The sequence below is a fragment of the Diceros bicornis genome, chromosome 3 (genome assembly GCF_020826845.1).
Source record: "Diceros bicornis minor isolate mBicDic1 chromosome 3, mDicBic1.mat.cur, whole genome shotgun sequence".
NCBI lineage: Eukaryota > Metazoa > Chordata > Mammalia > Perissodactyla > Rhinocerotidae > Diceros > Diceros bicornis.
In genome coordinates this window covers 14,342,926-14,365,055 of record NC_080742.1, presented here as the reverse complement: position 1 = coordinate 14,365,055, position 22,130 = coordinate 14,342,926, and the positions used below count along the sequence as shown (strand labels likewise).

General features: G+C 36.4%; 1 protein-coding gene across 2 annotated transcripts in view; it reads right to left on the bottom strand.

The window, feature by feature from the left end:
* Window positions 1-22,130, bottom strand: part of RELN (reelin) — a 485,778-nt gene that overhangs the window by 154,073 nt on the left and 309,575 nt on the right. For both annotated transcript variants that reach the window (XM_058523829.1, XM_058523821.1), the window contains exons 13-19: window positions 17,015-17,127; window positions 15,477-15,685; window positions 14,601-14,729; window positions 13,537-13,646; window positions 9,562-9,628; window positions 5,187-5,420; window positions 4,343-4,504 (exon numbers count right to left, since the gene is read on the bottom strand). In XM_058523829.1, the coding sequence (XP_058379812.1) occupies window positions 4,343-4,504; window positions 5,187-5,420; window positions 9,562-9,628; window positions 13,537-13,646; window positions 14,601-14,729; window positions 15,477-15,685; window positions 17,015-17,127 (1,024 nt within the window). The remainder of the gene's footprint in view (window positions 1-4,342; window positions 4,505-5,186; window positions 5,421-9,561; window positions 9,629-13,536; window positions 13,647-14,600; window positions 14,730-15,476; window positions 15,686-17,014; window positions 17,128-22,130) is intronic.

Sequence of the window (22,130 nt, the reverse complement as noted above, 5' to 3'; positions counted from 1 at the left end):
TTGAAAACACCAATTTGCAAATGTACGTGCACCCCTGTGTTCATTGCAGCGTTATTCACAATAGCCAAGACTTGGAAGCAACCTAAGTGCCCATCAAGGGACGAATGGATAAAGAAGCTGTGGTATATATACACAATGGAATACTACTCAGCCATAAGAAACAATGAAATCCAGCCATTTGTGACAACATGGTTGGACATTGAGGGTATAATGCAAAGTGAAATAAGTCAGAGGGAGAAGGTCAAATACCGTATGATTTCCTTCATTAAGTAGTAGATAATAACAATAATAAACAAACACATAGGGACAGAGATGGGATTGGTGGTTAGCAGAGGGGAAGGGGGGAGGGAGGAGGGTGAAAGGGATAATTCGGTACATGTGTGTGGTGATGGGTTGTAATTAGTATTTTGGTGGTGAACATGATGTAATCTATGCAGAAATAGTAGTACAATGATGTACACCTGAAACTTTTACAATGTTATAAACCAATGTTACTGCAATAAACAAAAAATTAAAAAATAAATAAATAAATAAATAAAGTGCATCTCTTAAGACAAAAAAATAAATAAATAAATAAAAATAAAAACTTCAACATCTAAGGCTGGATTTACTGAGAAATCAGATTGATTTTCATATTTGTATTATGTTTACCTTTAGGTATTGTGTGAAGAAACATTAAATCACATCTCAGCTAATTTTTTACACACTGAAAGTTATTAAAAATAATATCTATTTTCTCTTTAAATAATTTATACATAGAAATACGGGGTAGAATTACATCACTATCACTGTTGATTTACAAACTACTAGTAAAAAACTGGTAGGACTTTTTGCAATGTGAGAAAATATACTTTTTAAATAATGAAAAATCAGTATTCAAATACAGAAATATAAATTAAAAAACACTTCTTAAACTAAAAAGACATAGCTATAATATGTTTATGGTTTTCAAATATTTTTAAATTCTTATGGTTTTAAATACTCTCAAATCTGTTGAATTTTTTTTACCAATGTGAATTTCTTAGAAGAAGAGAGTAAAATTTAGTTAAATATTTTAGTAATTTTCACTTTAATTTTTCTATTTATTTCTTTATTAAATAAGTAAATAAGAATATTTATTTATATTAATATATAAAATATATAAAGAAATAAACTATGTTCAAACTGGTTTAACAATAAAAACATCATTAATGAATTTAATAATTTAATTTGTCATTAGAAAATTACAATTTTCCTTTATATTAATCATTTTAAAAGTAGTTACTATTCTTTCTGATGAAAATAAATACAATTTTCTAAAATAACAACTGAAAAGTAGAATTAGTTTCTCAGGCAACTTTAAAAGAAAATAAAGTGCATATACATGTGTGATAATAGTAATTGAAATAATCAATATTTTCCTTGGTAAAGATGTTAATACTGTGGGTATATAATCAGACTCTTGGGTTAAAGTCCCCACTCTGACATCTAATGGTTAGTAATTTTGCAGCTGCAGGGAAGGTACTCAACTTCTGTGTGCCTCAACATCTTCATCTGTGAAACTGGGATAATGCCCTTAAGGGAAAGTCAGAAACTTTTTTCAGGGCCAGCCCCGTGGCTTAGTGGTTAAGTGCGCGGGCTCCACTGCTGGCGGCCAGGGTTCGGATCCCCGGCGCGCACTGACGCACCGCTTCTCCGGCCATGCTGAGGCCGTGTCCCACATACAGCAACTAGAAGGATGTGCAACTATGACATACAACTATCTACTGGGGCTTTGGGAGAAAACAAACAAATAAATAAATAAATAAAATTATAAAAAAATAATAAAAAAATAAAAGAAACTTTTTTCAGATTTTTCACTACTGTGTCTTAGCACCTAGAACAGTACCTGGCACACAATAAGGACTCAACAAACTCTTGCTGCATGAATGAAATGCATATTATCAGTATAGTCCAATAGAGATTCAAATACAGAGGCACAAGGAGGTTAAATATTCTAACGTTAAGTGGCTTCTGAGTGACAATGCCAGGATCTGCACCTAGGCAGCACGCCCTAGACCTTTACTTCACCTCCTGGAGTGGGTGGGAGTCTCTGCTTTCATGACTCTGCATATTACAGTGGCCGGTTAGAACAGCGACAGAGCCGTTTGATCAGAATATTCCTAGATGAGAACCCAGGGACTCAGGTCAACTTTCTGTATCAATCCTCCTTTTCTAGGTAGGGACTAAGCTCATGGATTTCTTGTAACCAAATACAGTAATCAAAATAAAAAAAAATACCAATTATTTCACAAGACCTTCTAGTCAGTTTGAATTAAAAGATTAACTTAGATATATTTACAGACTTTAAATTTTATAAATAACAAGAAAATAGAGTTCTTTTATTTACTGAGTCACAGACAAGCAAATTATTAGAAATTGGCTAGAAGTAATAGTAGTTAGCCAACTAGCATATCTAATTTATGGATCACACTTCATTTTTGAACAACCATGCCAGAAAGGAACAATATGGAATTCACAGCAATTACAGGCAGCAATTTATACTGGAGAAAATATAGCAAATGGCTAAAGGCATCAAGATATATTTAACTCTCCTATGAAGAATTTACATGGTTTGTATTATTTATCATATAAAATATAATTTAGTATCTAGAATGTATCAAATTCTACTTCTGCCATGTCACGTTTTATTAATATTTGTAAGAGAGAGGGGGAGGGAGGAAGAGGCTCATGTACAGAGGTACAATATAGAAAATGAAAGAGTTCTTGGTACTACCACCATGTTCTCATTTTTAAAAAATCTCCACTCTGATCTTCATCTTTCAAGCTATGCACATACCTAATGCCGAAAGGCCACCTTGATTCTGCTTAGAAGAAAAATGTTGCTGTCAAATAGCAAGCAAGATTAAATGCACCTTTGCAATAGCACATTAAATGTGTAATTATTTTTCATATCAACAAAGATTAATTAAGTTTCATGATACAGATTGATTACTGAATTTTGGAGCCATTCATCCTTGTTAGAAAAAATTGTGTTTTAGGTCAAGTTAACTCAGGACAGTGATATTTTCTTCATGTTTTCATCATTATTATTATAACATTGATTTTTGTTTAATTTTCTTTTAATGTTTACTGTGGAGAGTCTATGAAATAGTTCTTTAGGATTCATGTGTCTCTACTGAGTGAGAAAGTTGAATTTAGCCTTACATTTATTTACAGGGAAAATACTCAACACATCTGGTGTGTTCTTAAAATCTTATAATGTATAAATTTATAACTCACAAGAGTTGTTAACTATTATCACTGCTACATGCTACTTCATTTTCTGTGAAAATAAAAGTTCTCATCTATTTTCAAATACTCAAAGATAAGGACAGCCCTAGGCAAAAATTTAAAGTATGTAAAATCTACCACCAGTGCCCCTGTCTATTTGCCATGGTGCCAACACAAACCTCAGGCCCAGAGCCCTCACTCTTTTTCACATCTCCCCATGATCAAAGTGTACTTCCAGGAAGGCAAATGGTATTAGTCCTTTACATCTGACTGTGAATGTAGCCACAGTGTTACCTCTTCTAATGGTATTTTGACTTTCCCATTCTCCTCTTCTCCTGCTATTTTTAACAGAATTTTAGTGAGCAGGTCAATAAGTGTTCTAGAATAGGAGAGGATCCTTTGAATACCTCTGAAATTGTATCACCAGTGGTGATTACTACTCTGCCAACATCAAAGAATGTCCCTGCTTCAAGTTAAACTTAAATCTCACAATTGTGACTATAGATTATGAAATATATAACCTAAAGAAAAATAGAAGTGACCTGAGGAAAGGACTTTAGATATATTTTCACATTCCACCTTTGCTAGGGACTCTATACATGCTAGAAAAATTTCTTTGTACTCATTACTTAATTATATTACATGCAAATTTAAAAACCATATTGGTTATCAGATTTTATGAATTATTATCTCATATAATTTATTACAAGATACTACATTATATTGCTAAGAAATATCTGTCACCAGCATTTATAATTTAGTACCATATTAAAATCATATCTAATAATTTGCACTATAGTTGAATAAGGAAAATAGTGTTAACTATTTGGCTCTTTCCTAGGCATCAAAATATTTCCCTTAGATGCACATTTCAAAATATGAGAATAAATTTCTTCAAATTTGTCAGAAGTCAGTAGGACAAATGGATTAGAAGAATGTGGCTTGCTAGTTTTTTATTGCAAGACACATCAATCCTTGTCCTCACCATCTCTCAGTGGAAAAATATCCAGAATCTTACACCATTTGAATGATGATTTCCCAAGGAAAGTGATATCACTCTAACCATTTTTCCAAATGTTTTTTAACATACCTGGGCTCATGATAGTTGAGATATGAATAGTGCTCCAAGAGTTTCCAAGTTATCCCATTATCATAAGAATAATGCAATAAAACTCCTTCACCAGGCTGGTCGGGGGCTCTGCATGTGCTCAGAACAGACTTGCTCCCCAGCCTCAATGTGAACTGGAGAAACCTAGACACGAATTGTCTATAATTAGCATGTGCATAAATATTTTTAATCACAATGTTCATTTTGGCTTTTAAAGAATTTCAAACAAATTTAAATGAACTACCCAAAAGCTATAGGTTTCCACTCATCCTTTTATAAAAGGTAAGTAATTTCATTGTGAGATGTATGAATATGTATAGAAGATGAGGTAAACGCACATATTTTATATACAGATATATCCATACAAATATAACTGTATGTTTATATATATCTGTATACTATGTACTTGTGTACATATACTTAAAATGTCAATCATCCCTTTACTGCATTATTTATTAGGCACTGGGGGAAGGGAAGATGTAGAGGGTAAATCTAATCAGCCTTTACAAGCTGTCAAATAAATAAAACTACATAAATAATTAACTAGCCCTTGGCTTAAGAACACAGTTTTGATGCTAACATTTCATATTTTTAAAAATCTAGTCAGTTATTAGTATCTTAAAGTCATCAGTAAGCCTGTTAATTTATTAAAAACTAGGGCAAATTAACCCTCTATAAACTGTAAACTCCTTCTCATCATGGTTAAAAATTGGAAGATGTATGTATACCAGTAAAAAAGAAAAAGAAGAAAAATTGAAAATAAATAGATCTAAAGTCAATCATCAGTATCTGGTTTCTGTTTGTATTCCACCTCGCCTTAACTCACCTGGATTGTGAGCTGTCAAGGAAAGATGTAATTAGCTGACGCCTCCCATCTTTGTTGAAAACCAGGGCCTTCCCACTGGCCAAGACACCACAGCCAAAGCTGACTTCAGCACCACGGATAGAGTAAAAGTTATGGTAAGAGGAGAGCCTGGAACTGCCAAAGCTTTCAGAAATAAACATTGGGAATGTCTGGGATGCCATCTCACAAGCTGGGCCGGAAAATCCAGGGTCACACCTGAAAGAGACACCGCGAAATTAAATCTTAAACTGTTGGTCCTTTGAGAGATTCCTGAATCTACTTGGGGGAGGAGGAAGTACAGAGGCCAGGATGTGATTGAATGGGGAGTGAGGCTCATTAGTCTTTGGAGAATACTGAATCTGAAGACTTGATAAGGGCAGATTGACTGTAAATATTCTGAAAGAATACAGTCTTTGCATAGCTCTGTTATAAAAAGCTTATGATTAAAACAATAACTCAGCACTCACCTTTAACCAATGCCAGCAATTTATCTGCAAATGCATCTACATTTGTGCACATTTCCAACTTAAAATCTTTGTAAAAGGTATATTGTATGTATATAACTTTATTCATAATGATGTTAATTAAATTTGTAAAAGAAACAACATAAATAAAATACTTCTGTAAGATATCTAGAATAACTTTCCTCTAAGAACAAATGAAAAAATACATATTACGTTTGTAATATGAAGTATTTGAAATATTTGGAAAAGATTGGAAAATAAACTTATCTTTATTCCTAACTTAGATTGGCATTATAAAGGGAATGCATACACCTTGACCTAGATAGATGTCCTTAGCAGAACTGTGTTGCCTCTCAGTGGAATCCCAAATTAGTAGTGCTTCAAGGAAAAGAAAAACAAAACAAAACCACTTACAACAACCTGCCTGCTGCCACGTAAGGACATGCTGTATTTATGTTAGCTGACTAGAATATATAAGGAGCTCCCTGAGTCTTCTATCAGTGAGAAAACTCATCACAGACAACTCAATAACTGAATATCAGAAACTTCTTATATTTTAATGAGTTTACGCATCAAGAATTAGTTTCAGATTCTTTATTTTATTTATTTATTTTTTTTGTGAGGAAGATCAGCCCTGAGCTAACATCCATGCTAATCCTCCTCTTTTTGCTGAGGAAGACTGGCTCTGAGCTAACATCGATTGCCAATCCTCCTCCTTTTTTCTTTTTTCTCCCCCAAAGCCCCAGTAGATAGTTGTATGTCATAGTTGCACATCCTTCTAGTTTCTGTATATGGGACACGGCCTCAGCATGGCCGGAGAAGTGGTGCATCGGTGCGTGCCCGGGATCCGAACCCGGGCCGCCAGTAGCAGAGCGCACACACTTAACCGCTAAGACACGGGGCCAGCCCCCAGATTCTTTATTTTTATTGCACTATTTCTTTCTCACTATTTTTACTATGTCACCCATTATAAAATTAAATTGGTGTCTTTTTGGGTGGTGTGGGGGGGTTCTTGTCTAAGCATTCAAAACTTCCTAATGTCTGAAACAAGGCTTTTATAAAGCAAGTGTACTAGTGAAGTGATATTCTGGCATAACTCAGAAGGCTACTTCTTTAGCACTAATGCTGAATCTGGGATCTACATTGGCCTCTCAGAGGGTCAATGGAGTGTATGAATGTGCTGAAATCAAATGCCACATTTCATGTGTAGTGGATATTCTGGGGGGGAAGGTTTATAGTTATCATCATATTATCAAAGAAGTTGGACCCGAAAATGCCAAGAGGTATTGTAGGGTGACGTTTGAGGGTTGTCTTGGCATTAGGGATGGGGGTGGGAAAGAAAATCAATATTTATGGAGCATGTAAATGAGCCTCAAATAGTTTGCTTCTTTCACACGCCATTTCATTCACTTAGTCAGACTCTAAATAGCCAAGTAGTTTCCAAAAAAGATAAAAAGTTATCTAAAGAGGACATATTTTAACATTGGGAAACTGAATGTGGTTTACCATGGCCACAAATTGGAATTGGTGTCCCCCAACAAGACTGTCTATTACCAGAGTGCATTTCAGGGCAAATGCATTTCTGTGTATCTTAAATGTGTCTTCTTAGGACAGGTGATTGGGAAAAATTGGTGCTCATTTAAAGATGACTCACACTGCAGTCAGTTCCCATTTAGTGGTTTTGAAGTGTACTTTTAATCAAAAGTTACACATTTGGGATAGAATGTTGCTAAGGATTCGACTCATATATTTAAAAAATACCTTTGTAGCCTTTGTTTTGCAGCAAAACAGTAGGGCAGCACACACTGGTGATTTCAGGAATGACTTGAGGCTGTCCTGACTCCAAATATGTCCCCTACTGGTTCATCTACCCACCCCTAAATGGTCATCCAGTATGTCAGGAAAAAAAGCCCCACTGTTAAGATACATGGATGACACTTGTGTAGGAAGGTTTCTAATGCTCTTTGTCCTCATTAGCATCTCTAGCAGGGGTGGGCTTATCAGGATAGTGAACTGTCAGTTTAGAAACCCAGGCCTGGGGATTGTACACAGGCAAGAAAGTGTTAGGGAGCAGGAGAGGTGGAATCCTGGTAGCAAGTAACGGTAGTGATGAGGGGAGCAAAATGGGGAGAAAAACACAAAGCTGCAGAGGCCCCAATTCAAGGATTTGTTTAAAGGAAATAAATGGTATTGAATATGAATTTCTTTTCTGTGTAATTTTGCTCAAACTTGACAATGCACATATTGTTGGAAAAGGATGTAGTGGCTAAACATTTAGACCGGCCACAAATTAACAAAGCCAACGAATACTACATAAAACATTATTAGAAACAGGGAAAAAACTAAAGTTCCAACTGGTGAAAATATTCTGCAAAACCTCAGAAGTAGGAAAAGGCTATGATTATTCAGGATAACGTATAGTGTCAAAAAGGAATGAGGCCCAAAGGCATAAAACTGCCATTCAGATTTCTGTTTGCATCCATCATGGGTGACACAGATGGTTGCCTTAATAAAACCATTGAATGTTAACAGGGATATTGTACACAAAAAATGAAGTATGAGGTATAACTATCGTAATTACAGATAGGTCTTTTAGAAATAGCACTTTCTATTTTCATTAATAAAAGCAGCTGTCATTTTAGATAATTTGTTTTCAAAAGTTTTCAGGACAACTTCAGGAATTACAAAAATGTCTGGCCTTCTTGTGTTAATTTTATGTGAAATACACTAAACAAGAAGATGGCCTGGTTATGGATAATGGAAGAAGATAACAACTTGAGGAAACCATCAGCCATTGTTTCAGAGATTTAATGAGTCAGTGTTTCTGGGCAGGAGTTGGTGGTTTTATTAAAAAGCACAGAGATGCATATTCAGTTTTGAAATATGAATAGGAACTTTTCAATTCATTACATATATTATAAAATATTTCTATTGTGTAGAGTGACTTCTTTGTTGATTAAATTCATTGAAATATAGCTAAAAAGTTAACCTGACACTCTAATCCCAGTGCTGGCAAGTGTCTTGCCTCCTGCATATAATTTCCAAATGATTAGGTTCAAAGTCCTTTTATGAGTTCTCCATCAATTAATTGACTAATTAATTACTCTTTGTTTGGAAGACAAGAAGAGACAGACTAGATCTGTTGTTGAAAACTTATCTGTATAACAAAGATTGTGTGTGGTTTCAGGAATTTCCTGGATATTTTATAATTAAATATTAATATGAGAATGACATAATAAATATGAATATCCATTCTTGGTATAAACATAACACAATGCTTTGGTGGTGACTAGATATTACACTATTCATGTATAATTTCAGACTTCATATTCAACATCATTATTATGTAAAATATTTTATATATCACTTTGAAGACCCAAATGTTTTTCAAAAGTAAGCAAGATTGCAAAGTTATATTTAAAGATGAACTTTCTTATCAAATCTGCTAAATTTGGCTCACTCCAGTTTCCTTTAGCATTGGATCTATGGGTCAGTACTGATTTTCATAATCCATTTACAAAGCACACTAGAAATTAAAATATTACTCATAAACACTAGAACAAGCTTATAGAAAAACAGCATATTGAAGAATGTACCTAAAGACAGAAAAGGCAGTCATCAAGCTATGAGGAATTCAAATTTGTTCACAAATTTACATGAAGCATGCTAAACTTGTTCATAATTTAGCTTAATAGAAAATTTATTTATTAACCAACTTCCACTTACAAAATACACTTGATATTTTATTACACTTAAATTCCATTTGGAGTATCTTACTTTTGGTCTTAAAAAGACCTCAAAAGCCTAAAAAGGAAATTAAAATGACATGTGGCTTCAATGTATAAAGTATATATCAAAAAAGAGAAGTAAAAATATTATTTTAAAATGCTTACTTGCAACCATGTCGCGTGCACTGACCTCTGCCAGAACAGAACTTAAGACACGACGGACCGATATAAACTGCAAGGCAAAAGACAGCGTGTAAAAAATGGCAAAACAATTGGAAAAACTGAGGATATAAACTGCAAGGCAAAAGACAGCGTGTAAAAAACGGCAAAACAATTGGAAAAACTGAGAACACGACCAGCATGTGAAACAATTTTGTGAAGCCATACCATGAAATCTAGCCCCTTGTATGTATGTTGTGCACAGGAGTCCAGGGTGACACAGAGAGTGCTGTGTGACAAGGTAAGTGCTTAGTTACAAATCTGCCGGAACTGTTTTAACTTAATTCTTTCAAGATTTTAATGTTTCATAGCAAAAGAAAGTATAAACATATAATTTGGGTTCCTTAATGGAGTCTCTTCAGCTAAAACGATTTCAGGCAGAATATTAATGCTTCTGTCTTAAATTTTCTACAAAGTTTAATTTCTTTAGAATTTACAAAGGATCAATTTGATATATCATGAAATGGAGAGCTTATAATTTAATTTTAAAAACTATAATTTCCATTCTTATCTGGGGAAAATCTGTAACATTGCGGATGATTGTTATATATATTTCTAAATATTAATTCATTCTTCCCGAAATGAGGAGGTAAAATCTGCTGTTGAGCACAAAGTCTTCTCTACAATGCAGATATCCTAAATGGTGGGCTTGACTGATCAAGATAATACAAACCTAAATTCTAATCTTTGGAATGCTGATAAAAGGGCTCCTGATTGTCGAATGGTAGGTTCTGATATAGACTCAAATACAGTTAAAGATATTAAGCCTTTTGATAATCAGTACAATCAATAACACACCAAATAGTGTAAGCGTGGAACAAAAGCAATGAGAAATTAGAGAGGCAATGGTTATTAAGACCTCACATATTCAATTCCAGGCATAAACAAATTTACCATCCATTATCATTTTCTTCTCTGTCCTGTAATCATGTCAAAATAGTTAAATGACTTTCCTGTAGCCTACGTCCCTATAAGCATTTATTCTCTGGAGCCAATTAATAGGTACGGTAATTCAAATGCGATGCAACGTAGGGAAGGAAAAACTCTTGCTAAAGGAAACTGATGGTTGAGGAAGAGACTACACATCAGGTTAAGTGGTTAAAGGTATTGGTTTTAGCTGTCAAAGAATCCTGGATTCAAATTCTGGCTTCACCTGAGAACCTTTGGGTAGTGATTTATTGTCTAAGCCTCAGTGTCCCCTTCTTTAAAGCGAGATAATATTGCTTGGAGGAAAGAACAAATGAAATGTTTTATGCTTAGTATGCTGCCTGGCACCATATGGTTATGATCATCATCACCATACTGCAGTCAAGTGTCCTTCCTGCTCCATCTGCCCTGACGGGCTCCCACTGGACAACAAAAGGGCTGGAGAATCAGAAAGGGGCTTCATTCTCCTTTAGCCTGGTAAAGGATTGGATTGCTTTCCCAGCACACTTGATTTTACGGCTGCAGTAGGATTTGCTCTAAGTTCTGTAAGTGGTTCATTGCATTCTGCAGGGTCACTCTGGAGGCTATCCTATAGTGTACCCGTGTCACAGTTCAGAAAGCTCCCATTGTAAAAAAATTCAACAATAAAAGAAGACTTTCCAAGTCAATGAAAAAAATTGCAATTAAGAATTTTATTATCGGGGCCGGCCCGGTGGTGCAAGCGGTTAAGTGCATGCGCTCCGCTGTGGCAGCCTGGGGTTTGCCGGTTCGGATCCCGGGTGCACACCGACGCACCGCTTGGCAAGCCATGCTGTAGCGGCATCCCATATAAAGTGGAGGAAGATGGGCACGGATATTAGCCTAGGGTCAGTCTTCCTCAGCAAAAGAAAGAGAGGATTGGCAGATGTTAGCACAGGGCTGATCTTCCTCACATGAAAAAAAAAAAAAGAATTTTATTATCACCCTTCCCTGCTAATGATGGAGTCATTAGGGCTCACAGTATGAGTAATTTTACAAGCTCCTTTTTCCTAAGATTGTGGAAAGCACAGATTTGTTTTCTTCACTATTATCATTAATGTAATCAAGTTGAAAAATTAAAAAGTGATAACAAACATACCTTGCTCTAGGATTTTCCATTCTGCTAAGAATTTGAGGATAATTTCCAAAATACTTTCTTTACTTACTAGTAGGAGCTAACTTCACCATGAAGGACAAGCATACCTAACAGAAGTAGGATATTGATCTGTTTTTTCTCTTGGTTTGTTTTCCTTGACATAATTTTGGAATTCTATAGTGAAATGGGAGAGATTTCAGGGGTATTCTTTGGTAAGTTGGCACACATTTCTTTTGGGAAGGAGTGAGTGTGTGTCCTCTTCTTGCCTTTTGAAAAAGCCAGATAGCAGATCCTGTTTTTGTGAAAGCGTCACATACAGGATGATAGAATTGCAGAGATTTCTGCCCCAAGTTTTACATTTGACACACACTGCTCACCATGCTCATTCCATATATCTTCACCTTTACTCATTCTACTCAAAGCATAATGGTGGGAACTTAGGATGTGTAGTAAACACTTTCTGACATGGAATCATGTTGTAATAGCCTTCTTTGGGAAATTTAGATATTCTTTTCATAGGCTTGTATGTGCTTCATTGCACTCTTAATTTCCTCATTTGCTTTATTTCATTATTGGCTTTTCAATTTCTTTTTTCATTATAAAAGTAATATAAATTCATTATAGGACCCTTGAAAAGTATGACAGCAGGGAAAAAGTCACTCATATCCCACTATCCAGAGGCACATACTTATTTCCTAGAGCTAATTAACAAGCATGGTAACTCAAATGCTATGCAAAATGTTCTACCACTGGAGAAACTCCATTCTAACAAATTCATATTTAGACGTTTTTGCAAATGCACTATGTTTATGTCCATATAACTCACATGATCTTTGAAGTCTAGGCCTTTTATTGTTCTTCTTTGAATATAGATTATTTAAAGAATTTACAGTGGCTCATCAGCAAATTATCTTGCCTGAAGTTATTCCTGAGTTTCAGGAATGTATTCAATTGATTATCAGTTTTTAAATTATTCAAAAATAACAAAACAACTACTAAGACGTGGAAAATCAGCATTAAACAATGGTGTAGGCTTTTTCTACTTTATAAAATTGACAGAAGTCAGTGGCTATGCTAAATTTCTTAAGTATTGACATTTTGTCTCTTTCCTTCTCTACTTCCTTGTAGTATAACCCTTCAGTCAAATTTATATACTCTCTGAAAATAGGAAATCTATGAATTTGCCTGTAATTGGAATTATTAGAAAACCAGAGAGTTGACTATTAATAACAAATAGAAGAAATTTACAGTCATGCTTAAAATATCTTCTCTCATGTGCACTTGTTATAAGTGATATTGGCTTTAAAATTATACAAAAAATTATCAACAATTCACTGAAAAATGAAAGATAACATAGGATATTTTACATATCTCTACATTTTCCTTTTATACTGTTCTCTGAAAAGGAGGTAGAAGTTCCACTTCAGAAGTTTCATTTTAGAGATGATGTTTCCTTATGTGTGGTGTCTGCATCTAACAGATAAGCATTCCAGATGTTGTGGCAGTCACTAAGAGAAGAATGGGTCTTATTTTAATACATGCAGTATGGTAAGTATGTATGTTAATTTTGTATAAAACATTCAAAGAAAATGTTAGGATATCCCTTGTCATCAACTGTGAATTTGAGTTTCAGAGCTTTATGCATTTTTAAATTATGTATGTTGAAACATTCTAGCATCTAATATTGCTGACTCCACTGACTTTCTTTTCTGATTGTGCATCCCTTGGCTTCAAACGGAATGCAAAGGAGAAAGGGAAGAAAGGGCGTTTAACGAATCGTAAGACCATGACTTAGAAATGTGATTAAGTCTGTGCTGACGAACAAAAGCACAGGAAGACTCTGCATCAATGGCACGTGATTATGACAGGCATAAACTAACCATTATCAATTGCCCACATGTTTCCAAGGATTGGTCCCGTTTGTCTCCAGCGAATTCTGGTGTCCCTGGTTAGTGCCGCGTTAGGAAGGGGAATTGTTATGCGGTTCCACCTGCAAGAAATTTAGCACAAAACAGCTTCACAACTATGTTCACATCTTTCAAATCTATTTTACGTGCTTTTGATGTTCTAGTCTCTGTGTGCTTGGCATAGCACTAAAGTTTGGTAATAAACGCTTTAAATTCACTTGTGGAATTTGTCTGTAGTTTTACAACAGACATGTGACTTCTAAAAACATCCATATCATGCTAGAGTAGTGGGTTTGTTAATAGCAAGTGATATTTATTTTGTTTTTAGACATTCTTTTCAGAAATTTTTACATCAATGCTCAGACTTTAGATATTATTCTAGGACAAGCATCTGTGCAGAGATGGGGTGCTGACTAGCACTGATTATTCTCTAGTTTTTGCTATCCCCTAGTTCTGTGCACATTTAAAGAGAGGCTAAGAAAGAAAATAATTCTCAACTTAATTTTGCCATCCTTAGAAATATTTTTAGTATTTATCTGGTGCTTATTCTGTAAAGTGGCAAGTATTTTACACACTCCTCTTTAGTTCTCTTAATAGCACTCAAATGAGTGTATCATAATTTACGTGGAAAGAAGTGAAAAGTTAGAGTAAATATCATTACCCAAGTAGATGGAAGAACCAGGATTTGAACCCAGGTTCAATTCCAAGCTTAACTTTCTTCCACTTCTCTACGTTGCATCTTTCCATAAGTATTTTGGCAATAACTACAGGTTCACTATATAGAATTTAAATTTATGGAATCCAAAATAAAGGAGACAAATACGGAAGAATGAATGACCCTACAAATTGTTATCTTGCATCAGATTTACTAAAATTACTGTTTGTATTTTTAACAAGATCATTCCTAAAACAGCTGAAAAAGAGAAGGCAGCTTCCTTATCCATTATTCCAAAAATACTAGTCTCAGGCTTATGCATTGATTTTGAGTCTGCAACATGGATTCACATCTCCCGATATCTTAGAGAGCATTCACTCACCCACTGTAGTTTTCGGAGGAGTAGACAGTGCTGTGGGGGAGGTGGGGTCCAGCACAGATTTCAGGTAAACACTCAGTGTGGAGGAGGGACCAGGAACGCCCATGGTTGGTAGAGAACTCTAAGCTGACACTGATAACATCAGAACAAACACAACAAAAAAGGGGCAAAGATAACAAACGAAATTATTCATCTCTGGCTAAGTGCATTAAACATTTGTAGAATGAGTGTAAAAAATTTTAAGATGCTGTTTCCCAGATTGCTTTTTTTTCCCCTCCAGTGAAGTCTGACCAGCCTTCAAAGGGCAACAGTTAAATTACTGCTATAGAAACAAACTATGTTTTAAAGACAACAAATGGTAACTTGTTGTCTTTGGTTGGTGCTCTCAAATTTGATAGATCGCAAGGCAATTACCATGTCTCACACTGCCACTTCATCCTGTGAATGTGAGACTGACAAAATTCCTAGAAAGGACACGAGCAACACTTCAGCAAGTGAAACAGAGAACTAAGTGCTAATTGATTTCCGCGCCTATTATTAGGGGGTCACTAACCAACAGGAGGTCAAGCTTTTTTTCAGTTATTTGTTTTTCCTTCTCTCTCACAATCTGTCAGAATGGATGGCTGCCACAGCATATGCAAACACTTCTGATACCTAAGACCAAGCTCTTAGAATGAAGTCACTTCTACTTAAAATCTATCCAATCATACTCCGCATATTAATTGAAGAACTTTTCTTTTGGGGAAAGTGTGTATTTTATTAATGGATATTTTATTAAAAATCCAGCTGAGAACGTACTGAGAAGTTGCTCTGATTTAATAGCAAAGTCCACTATTCATTTTTAATTAGTTCACACACTCACAAAATAGGGCTTCCTACCTGTTACCAGGTTGATGCGTTCCACATCCCAGATTAATGGAAAACTGTATCATGTGAGACATTGTAGAAGGGAGAACTGGTAAGACGTGGAAAAAATCTACAGCCCAGACATTCCTGTTATGTTCTTGATGGTTCTTTTGCCTGAGACAAAATTTGGTAGCAGAAGTCTGAAGTTCAGGATTGATGACTACAGAAACCAAAGACGGAACCTTCAAAACAAAGGAAATCAAAATCACTCATAATCCTCCCAATGTGAGTCTGCGTGAATTCTCCTAGATTCAATCTTGCAGTTACTATGTACATAACTGCCATTTATTAAACTACTAGGCTATGTCCTGTGTGTTCCATTTGTTATTTCATGTAGAAGATGCTGTTCTCAGGGGGCATTCATTTTAGTCACTCAGAATGCCTCTTTTGCAGACACCTGGAACTCTCTGTGTGACTGATCAGGCCCTCTCTGCCTAAAGATAAATTGGTGTAAGGTCTTTAAAAGTTATCAAAGGATATGTATCCATTTCATCTACTTTAGCACAAGACAAAGGCAACTTGCCATTTACACTTTATCATCAGTCCTCTTTTAAAGTGGATTTGTATAGTACTAATGGTTTGCCAAACGAGGTATTCTGAAAATAAAACTCTAAGCAGGAACAGCCAGAGCCAATGAGTTAATCCGTCGTAACTTACATAATTGATTTGGTCTGAGGCATGCAGATGTAAACCTACTTAGTCACAGCTGGAAAAGTAGTTCATTATGAATTCCCAAATGGTATAACTTGGTGACCCTAGCAAGTGGGGTGTGCTGGATACTTTCTCTGTTTGTTCCCTATTCTAGCCTTGATGTTTATCTCCTAGCTTCCTAACTGAAACCACGAGATTCTAGATGCTGGCTGTGTTAAAGCTATTTAAAGTACGTAGGGTGCCATCAACATGGAGAGAAGGCTAGCTAATAATGAATGTGTGAGTGTACAGCACAAATAAATCTACTATTAGAAAAGACTAATTTTACACCTTATGATAAGCATCACACATAATTTTGAAAATGTTTGCAAATAACCAGAGCCAACACCTGCCCTAAATCCAAAGGGCAAAGGAAAAGGTCAACCCCTGGCTCTAATTAGCAAAGAATAAAGCAAAGGTAATAATAATCAGTACTTTTGCAATGTCTTCTGCCTAGGAAATCTCAGAATGCTGGATAAATACTCATTATGCCTGATATCAAGTCTGTGAGGCTGCATAATTACACCCACTTTTAGGGCTTTCTCGGGGACAAGAATAACGGTCAGTCAGAGTATTGGACTCTGCCTTATTGTCTCTGATAGGCTGTGATTCATTCTTCCTGATATAAGTTCACTTATGGTTTGTACTGAGAAAAAAGTGAAAGTTAAAATACTCATGTCCTTTTAAAGAAATATGGCAACTTCCTGGGCTGGCAGAAGAGAGAGTTATCCTCTGCCTCTGGCATGGTCTTCATGGTTTTGACCTGGACTTGTCTAGGGAGGTCGGGGGTGGCCATGCGGCACATGGATTGGCATGTGTACCTTATAGGAGGCATAGGAAAGGGTATCCAGTGTAATGTGCTCTTTTCTTCCTTCAATCTTTGCATACAGGATGATATCATTTTCATGAGAATCTCCAGAGTCACAAATTCCTCCTGCACAAAAAATTTAAGTTGTTAGTACCAACTTGCATCCATAAACACGTCAAACGTAGTGTTAAATTTTAGAATAAAAAGTAATTATGGAACCCAGACGTCACTTAAGAATGACCCTAAGCAAAGGTAACCAGACCCAAAGAAATAATATATGAAGATAGTTCAGATAGGCCACGCTAAAGATCAAAGACTTGACATTTGTGAAGGCCAAAGTAACTATTCACTTAACGAGATTACCCAAATCATAGTCGGCAATGAGCCGTGACTGCACGTCCATATTTTAACCCACATTAAAAAGATGTGCTCTGGAGGCTGGCCTGTGGCGTAGCTGTCAAGTGCGCGCGCTCCACTGCTGGCAGCCTGGGTTCGGATCCTGGGCGCGCACCGAGGCACCGCTTGTCAGGCCACGCTGTGGCGGCGTCCCATATAAAGGGGAGGAAGATAGGCACGGATGTTAGCCCAGGGCCAGTCTTCCTCAGCAAAAAGAGGACGATTGGCATGGATGTTAACTCAGGGCTGATCTTCCTCACAAAAAAAAAGATGTGCTCTGCTTTTTAAGAAAACATTGCTTCCTTATTTGAGGTCTTTATTACCAAAGTTCAGAGCCTATTGATTATGGTTTTAAAAAAAGTGTAGTGACTCACTCACTCAATCAAAGATTTCTGCAGTAGTGCTGTTTAAATGGTTGCACATAGTATCTTTAATATTTTAGCACACATTAGGTATTTGTATCTTCTCTGTGGGAGAAACTAAATTCCTATTAAATGTAACTTCTTTATTGAGCACATATTAAAGACTTACCAAAAAAGAACAAAAAATGGTGAAAGGTCACAGGCAGTGTGGGTTTAAAGCACCATACCCAGAGACATAGGAACTGAACCACCACTTATCTCTAATTTCATTAATTTGTTCCCTGTAAATCTTCTCTGCTCTCTTAAGAACCGTTCATGAACTCCACCTGCCTTTCAGAGAGAACTGAAATACACATGGGAGCCTCATCCAGCCCAGAATGACAGAAGAGGAAAGTCCAAAAGGAGCTAAGACTTTAAAATGATGACAGATTTTATCTGAAAGATCCCTCTGGGGGCAATTTATCAGTTCTGTGAAGTTTCAGTGACAGCAGCTCCTACCGAAGGATATGGATTCTTCTTCAGTTTCATACACTTTGATGTATTGTGGAAAGGTGCGACTCAAGGGACACTTTGTACAGCAATTAAAGTACACAAGGGTTTCAATAAAAACTAGGTGGACAGTCAGTTTTAAAATATTTTGAATCCTGTTTTAAGTATCTTAAATATACTTATATTAGGAAAGTGATTTCGTTATTTAATTATGTGCAGGACATTGGGCTGGAAGGGGAATAAGCCCTGATCTCAAAAAGTTTGTAATTTAGCAAGGAAAACAAGACTACTATACATGGAAGAATGATAAATTAGCAGTAAACTGTGTGGTGCTGCCAAAATTGCAGTCAAAGTTCAGAGAACGGAGACACAAGTGTGGGCTGAGAGAGATGGGCATACGGGAGATGCTTAATAAATATTTGTTGAAGGAATAATAAATGAATGAATGATGTGTGTTAGGTTACTTTTGTCTTCTTCACTGCATTCTGGCTCTAAGAACAGTGCTGGATACTGGCCCTCAATGAATTTGTGTTGAATAAATGAATGTATGAATGCAGAAAATAGACCCTGAACCAAATTTTGAAAGTTAAGCAAATTGTCAAGAAATGGTAGTCACAGTGGATTGATACGTACCAAGGAATGAAACCAGGAAGAACATATAGGCTAAGAGGGAGGGAGCGTGATCTCGTCTAGATTAACAATCAGCCACTGATTTTCCTGAGGCGCCATATTTAGTGAGGCGTTATTGATAAACTATTATATCTTCAATCTCTTCCCACATTGCTTTCTTCTCCAGCAGCTGCCAAGGTTTTAAAGTCTTTTCTATAGGTCCAGTCTTATCCTACTCTATCCTGCCCTACTGTCCTATCCTATCCTAAAAACATCTTTGCTGGATTCTGCTTTCTTCTCAAGATCCAGACCCCAATTCTTTCCTTCTGTTTACTGATGAACTTCTTGAAGGAGGAGTCCTCTTTCAGTGATACGTGTCTTTATTTCTTTTAACTCTATGTACTTTGGCTTCCCAGGCACCACACCATGACAAACACTCTCTCAAAAGTCACTAGTGAGTTCTCAGCCCTTATCCTGGTTGACCTCTCTCTTTGGGGCATTCCCGACACTGCTAATCACCTCTCTGACATCCCACCCCTGAACCACTCTCTTCCCTTCCTCCTTTAGCGTAGAATGACACCTTCCTTCTGCATTTCTCTATGTCCTTTCTCAGTCTCCTTTGTCTGGTTCTTTTCTTTCCACCTACACCTAGATGAGGGTTCTCCCTCAGAATTTTTCATGTCTGTTGCTTACTCTGCCTTCTTCTGGGGAGAATACAGCAACTCCAGTGGCTCCACTATCACCTGTATGCTGAGGACTTGCATATATAATTCAGATCCTGAGTAGAATTTCTACCTTCATATAGCCTTCCAGAAGCTTCAATCTCAACATATCTAATACGAAAATCTTTTACTCCACACTTGTTCTTTATACATTTATTTATTTTTGACACTTCCTATTTTGGGAAATTGTACCATTCTTCCAGTCACCTAGGAGAGAAATCTGTGTCCTCTCCAATATTGTTCTCATAATCATCACAGTCAACTGGGTGTGAACTTCAGGTGGTTCCTTCTCTTTGATTATTTATTCTCTGTCCCCTCCTTCAAGTTATTACCACCATCACTGCCATAATTCCTTTGTTGCTTGGACTAGTGCAATAGCCTCCTAACTTAGGGTTGCCAGATAAAATATATTGCACAAACAATATTTATACAAAAAATTATTGTTTATCTGAAATCCAAATTTAAATAGGCTGCCTTTTTTTCTAAATCTGTCAACTCTACCCTAATTGGTCTCTTGTCCTCTAATTTCTGATTGTTTCAGTCTTTCCTTCATGCTCCTGCCAGAATTATCTTTCTAAAACATGGACGAGAATATGTTACAAAACTGACAGGAATCATCTGATGGCTCTACGTTGCCCAGAGAAAGAGAATCCAAACTCCTTAATATGATATTAAAGAAAACCACTACTCTGGCTCCGGTTGGTTTTTCTAGCTCCATCTTATATCCTTCCATTCGGCTATACTGCGAAAATCACCCGGCCCCAGACATGTCATGTACCTTTATACTTGTACTTTTTTCTCAAAATGCGGGGTTAGCTTGGAATTCTCTTCTCCCCTTAAATTTTAATCATGTCCATCCTTCAAGGCTGAGTTCAAATGCCATTCCCATTATAAAGCTTTACCCTAATCCCTCCGCTCCAAGTATCCAGAGCTTCCTCTGCATTTTCATAGCATTTTCATTCCAGTGTAGCCCATTGCATTCTCGCTTATAGTTGGATGTTACTTATGGGCAAGGACTCTGTCTAAGTAATTTTTACACATATGAAAATAGAGATATATGAGTCAACTATTTATTAGGCACTGTTTTTGAGGGCTTTGCATGTATTAACTTATTGATCAGCAACTCTGCGATGTAGGTACCATTACTTTCCCAACTATATTCTCCATATATCCTACCTCAGCACTCTATATTCAATAGGAATTCATTAATTTTTTAAACTGACCAGAGATGCTTTTATTTGGGATAATATATTTTGGGCTCACTCAAATGAATTTTTCCCTCATGGTCAATATTATTTTGATTCATTAATAATCTGCTTTGCTCCAGAAAGAATTAAAGATGACTTAATCTCTTATATAAAGGCACTTATATAAAGATGACTTGATTTCTTACATAAAGGCACTGAATTGGGTTGATTTACTATGATTCACTATGCAAAAAATCAAGAATTCAAACGTATTACATCAAAAATTGTAAAAAGGGAGGGCCGGCCCGGTGGCGCAAGCGGTTAAGTGCGCGCGCTCCGCTGCGGCGGCCCGGGGTTCGCTGGTTCGGATCCCGGGCGCGCACTGACGCACTGCTTGGTAAGCCATGCTGTGGCGGCGTCCCATATAAAGTGGAGGAAGATAGGCACCGATGTTAGCCCAAGGCCGTCTTCCTCAGCAAAAAAAGAGGAGGATTGGCGGATGTTAGCTCAGGGCTGATCTCCTCACAAAAAAAAAAAAAAAAAAAAATTGTAAAAAGGGAAACCAGTTAAATTAGACTGGCATACTAAATGTTTATTACAATTTTGGGGGGGAATCTTAAGTTTTCCCAGGAATCACTCTTAATAAAATGAGAGCCAGTTTGAATTCTAATTATTTAAAGGAAATGAGCTCTGGGTCTTTAAATATACAAATATTTCAGAGTCAAGGTGAGGATATCCTTTGGTAGGAAGACGACATTATATTTTATATCCACAACTTCAAATGTTCAAACCAATCATTATTAAAAACGAGGTGGTATCACAGAGGCAATATGTTTGAGAGCACACAGATATTAAACACAGTCTAAAGTTTACCATGCCGCTCTGAGCCGCAGGAAGTGAGGAATGTGAGAGAAAGAAAGAGCCAGTGCTGAAGCCTATACTCCAGAGGCCTGTTTGTCTGATGAACTGACATCCTTACTAGTAAGATCAAAGGCAGACAATGTTTATTTCCTGTTTAACTTCCAGGTGTTGCCTGTGCTTTTCCAGTCACTCCACAAAGAAGGCATGTGACACCTACTCACACTCCAGGAACGACATCCAGTGAAAGAATACGTAACTGCGGCTCTTGTTGACTAAAATGATAAATTTGAGAGGTCACAGATTTCAACCCCTTAATTCCTCCTTGGATATTTTTCTAAACTTTTAACTATTTATTTGCTCCACAATAATTTTAAGAAAAATACATCTTATGAACACTTTTTTTCTTTATGTGTTTGCCAACATATTAGAAAGTAGAGAGTATTATGAAAGTACTACAAAGTATTATAAACCTGTTTCTTAGTTTCCCACGACAACGACAAAAG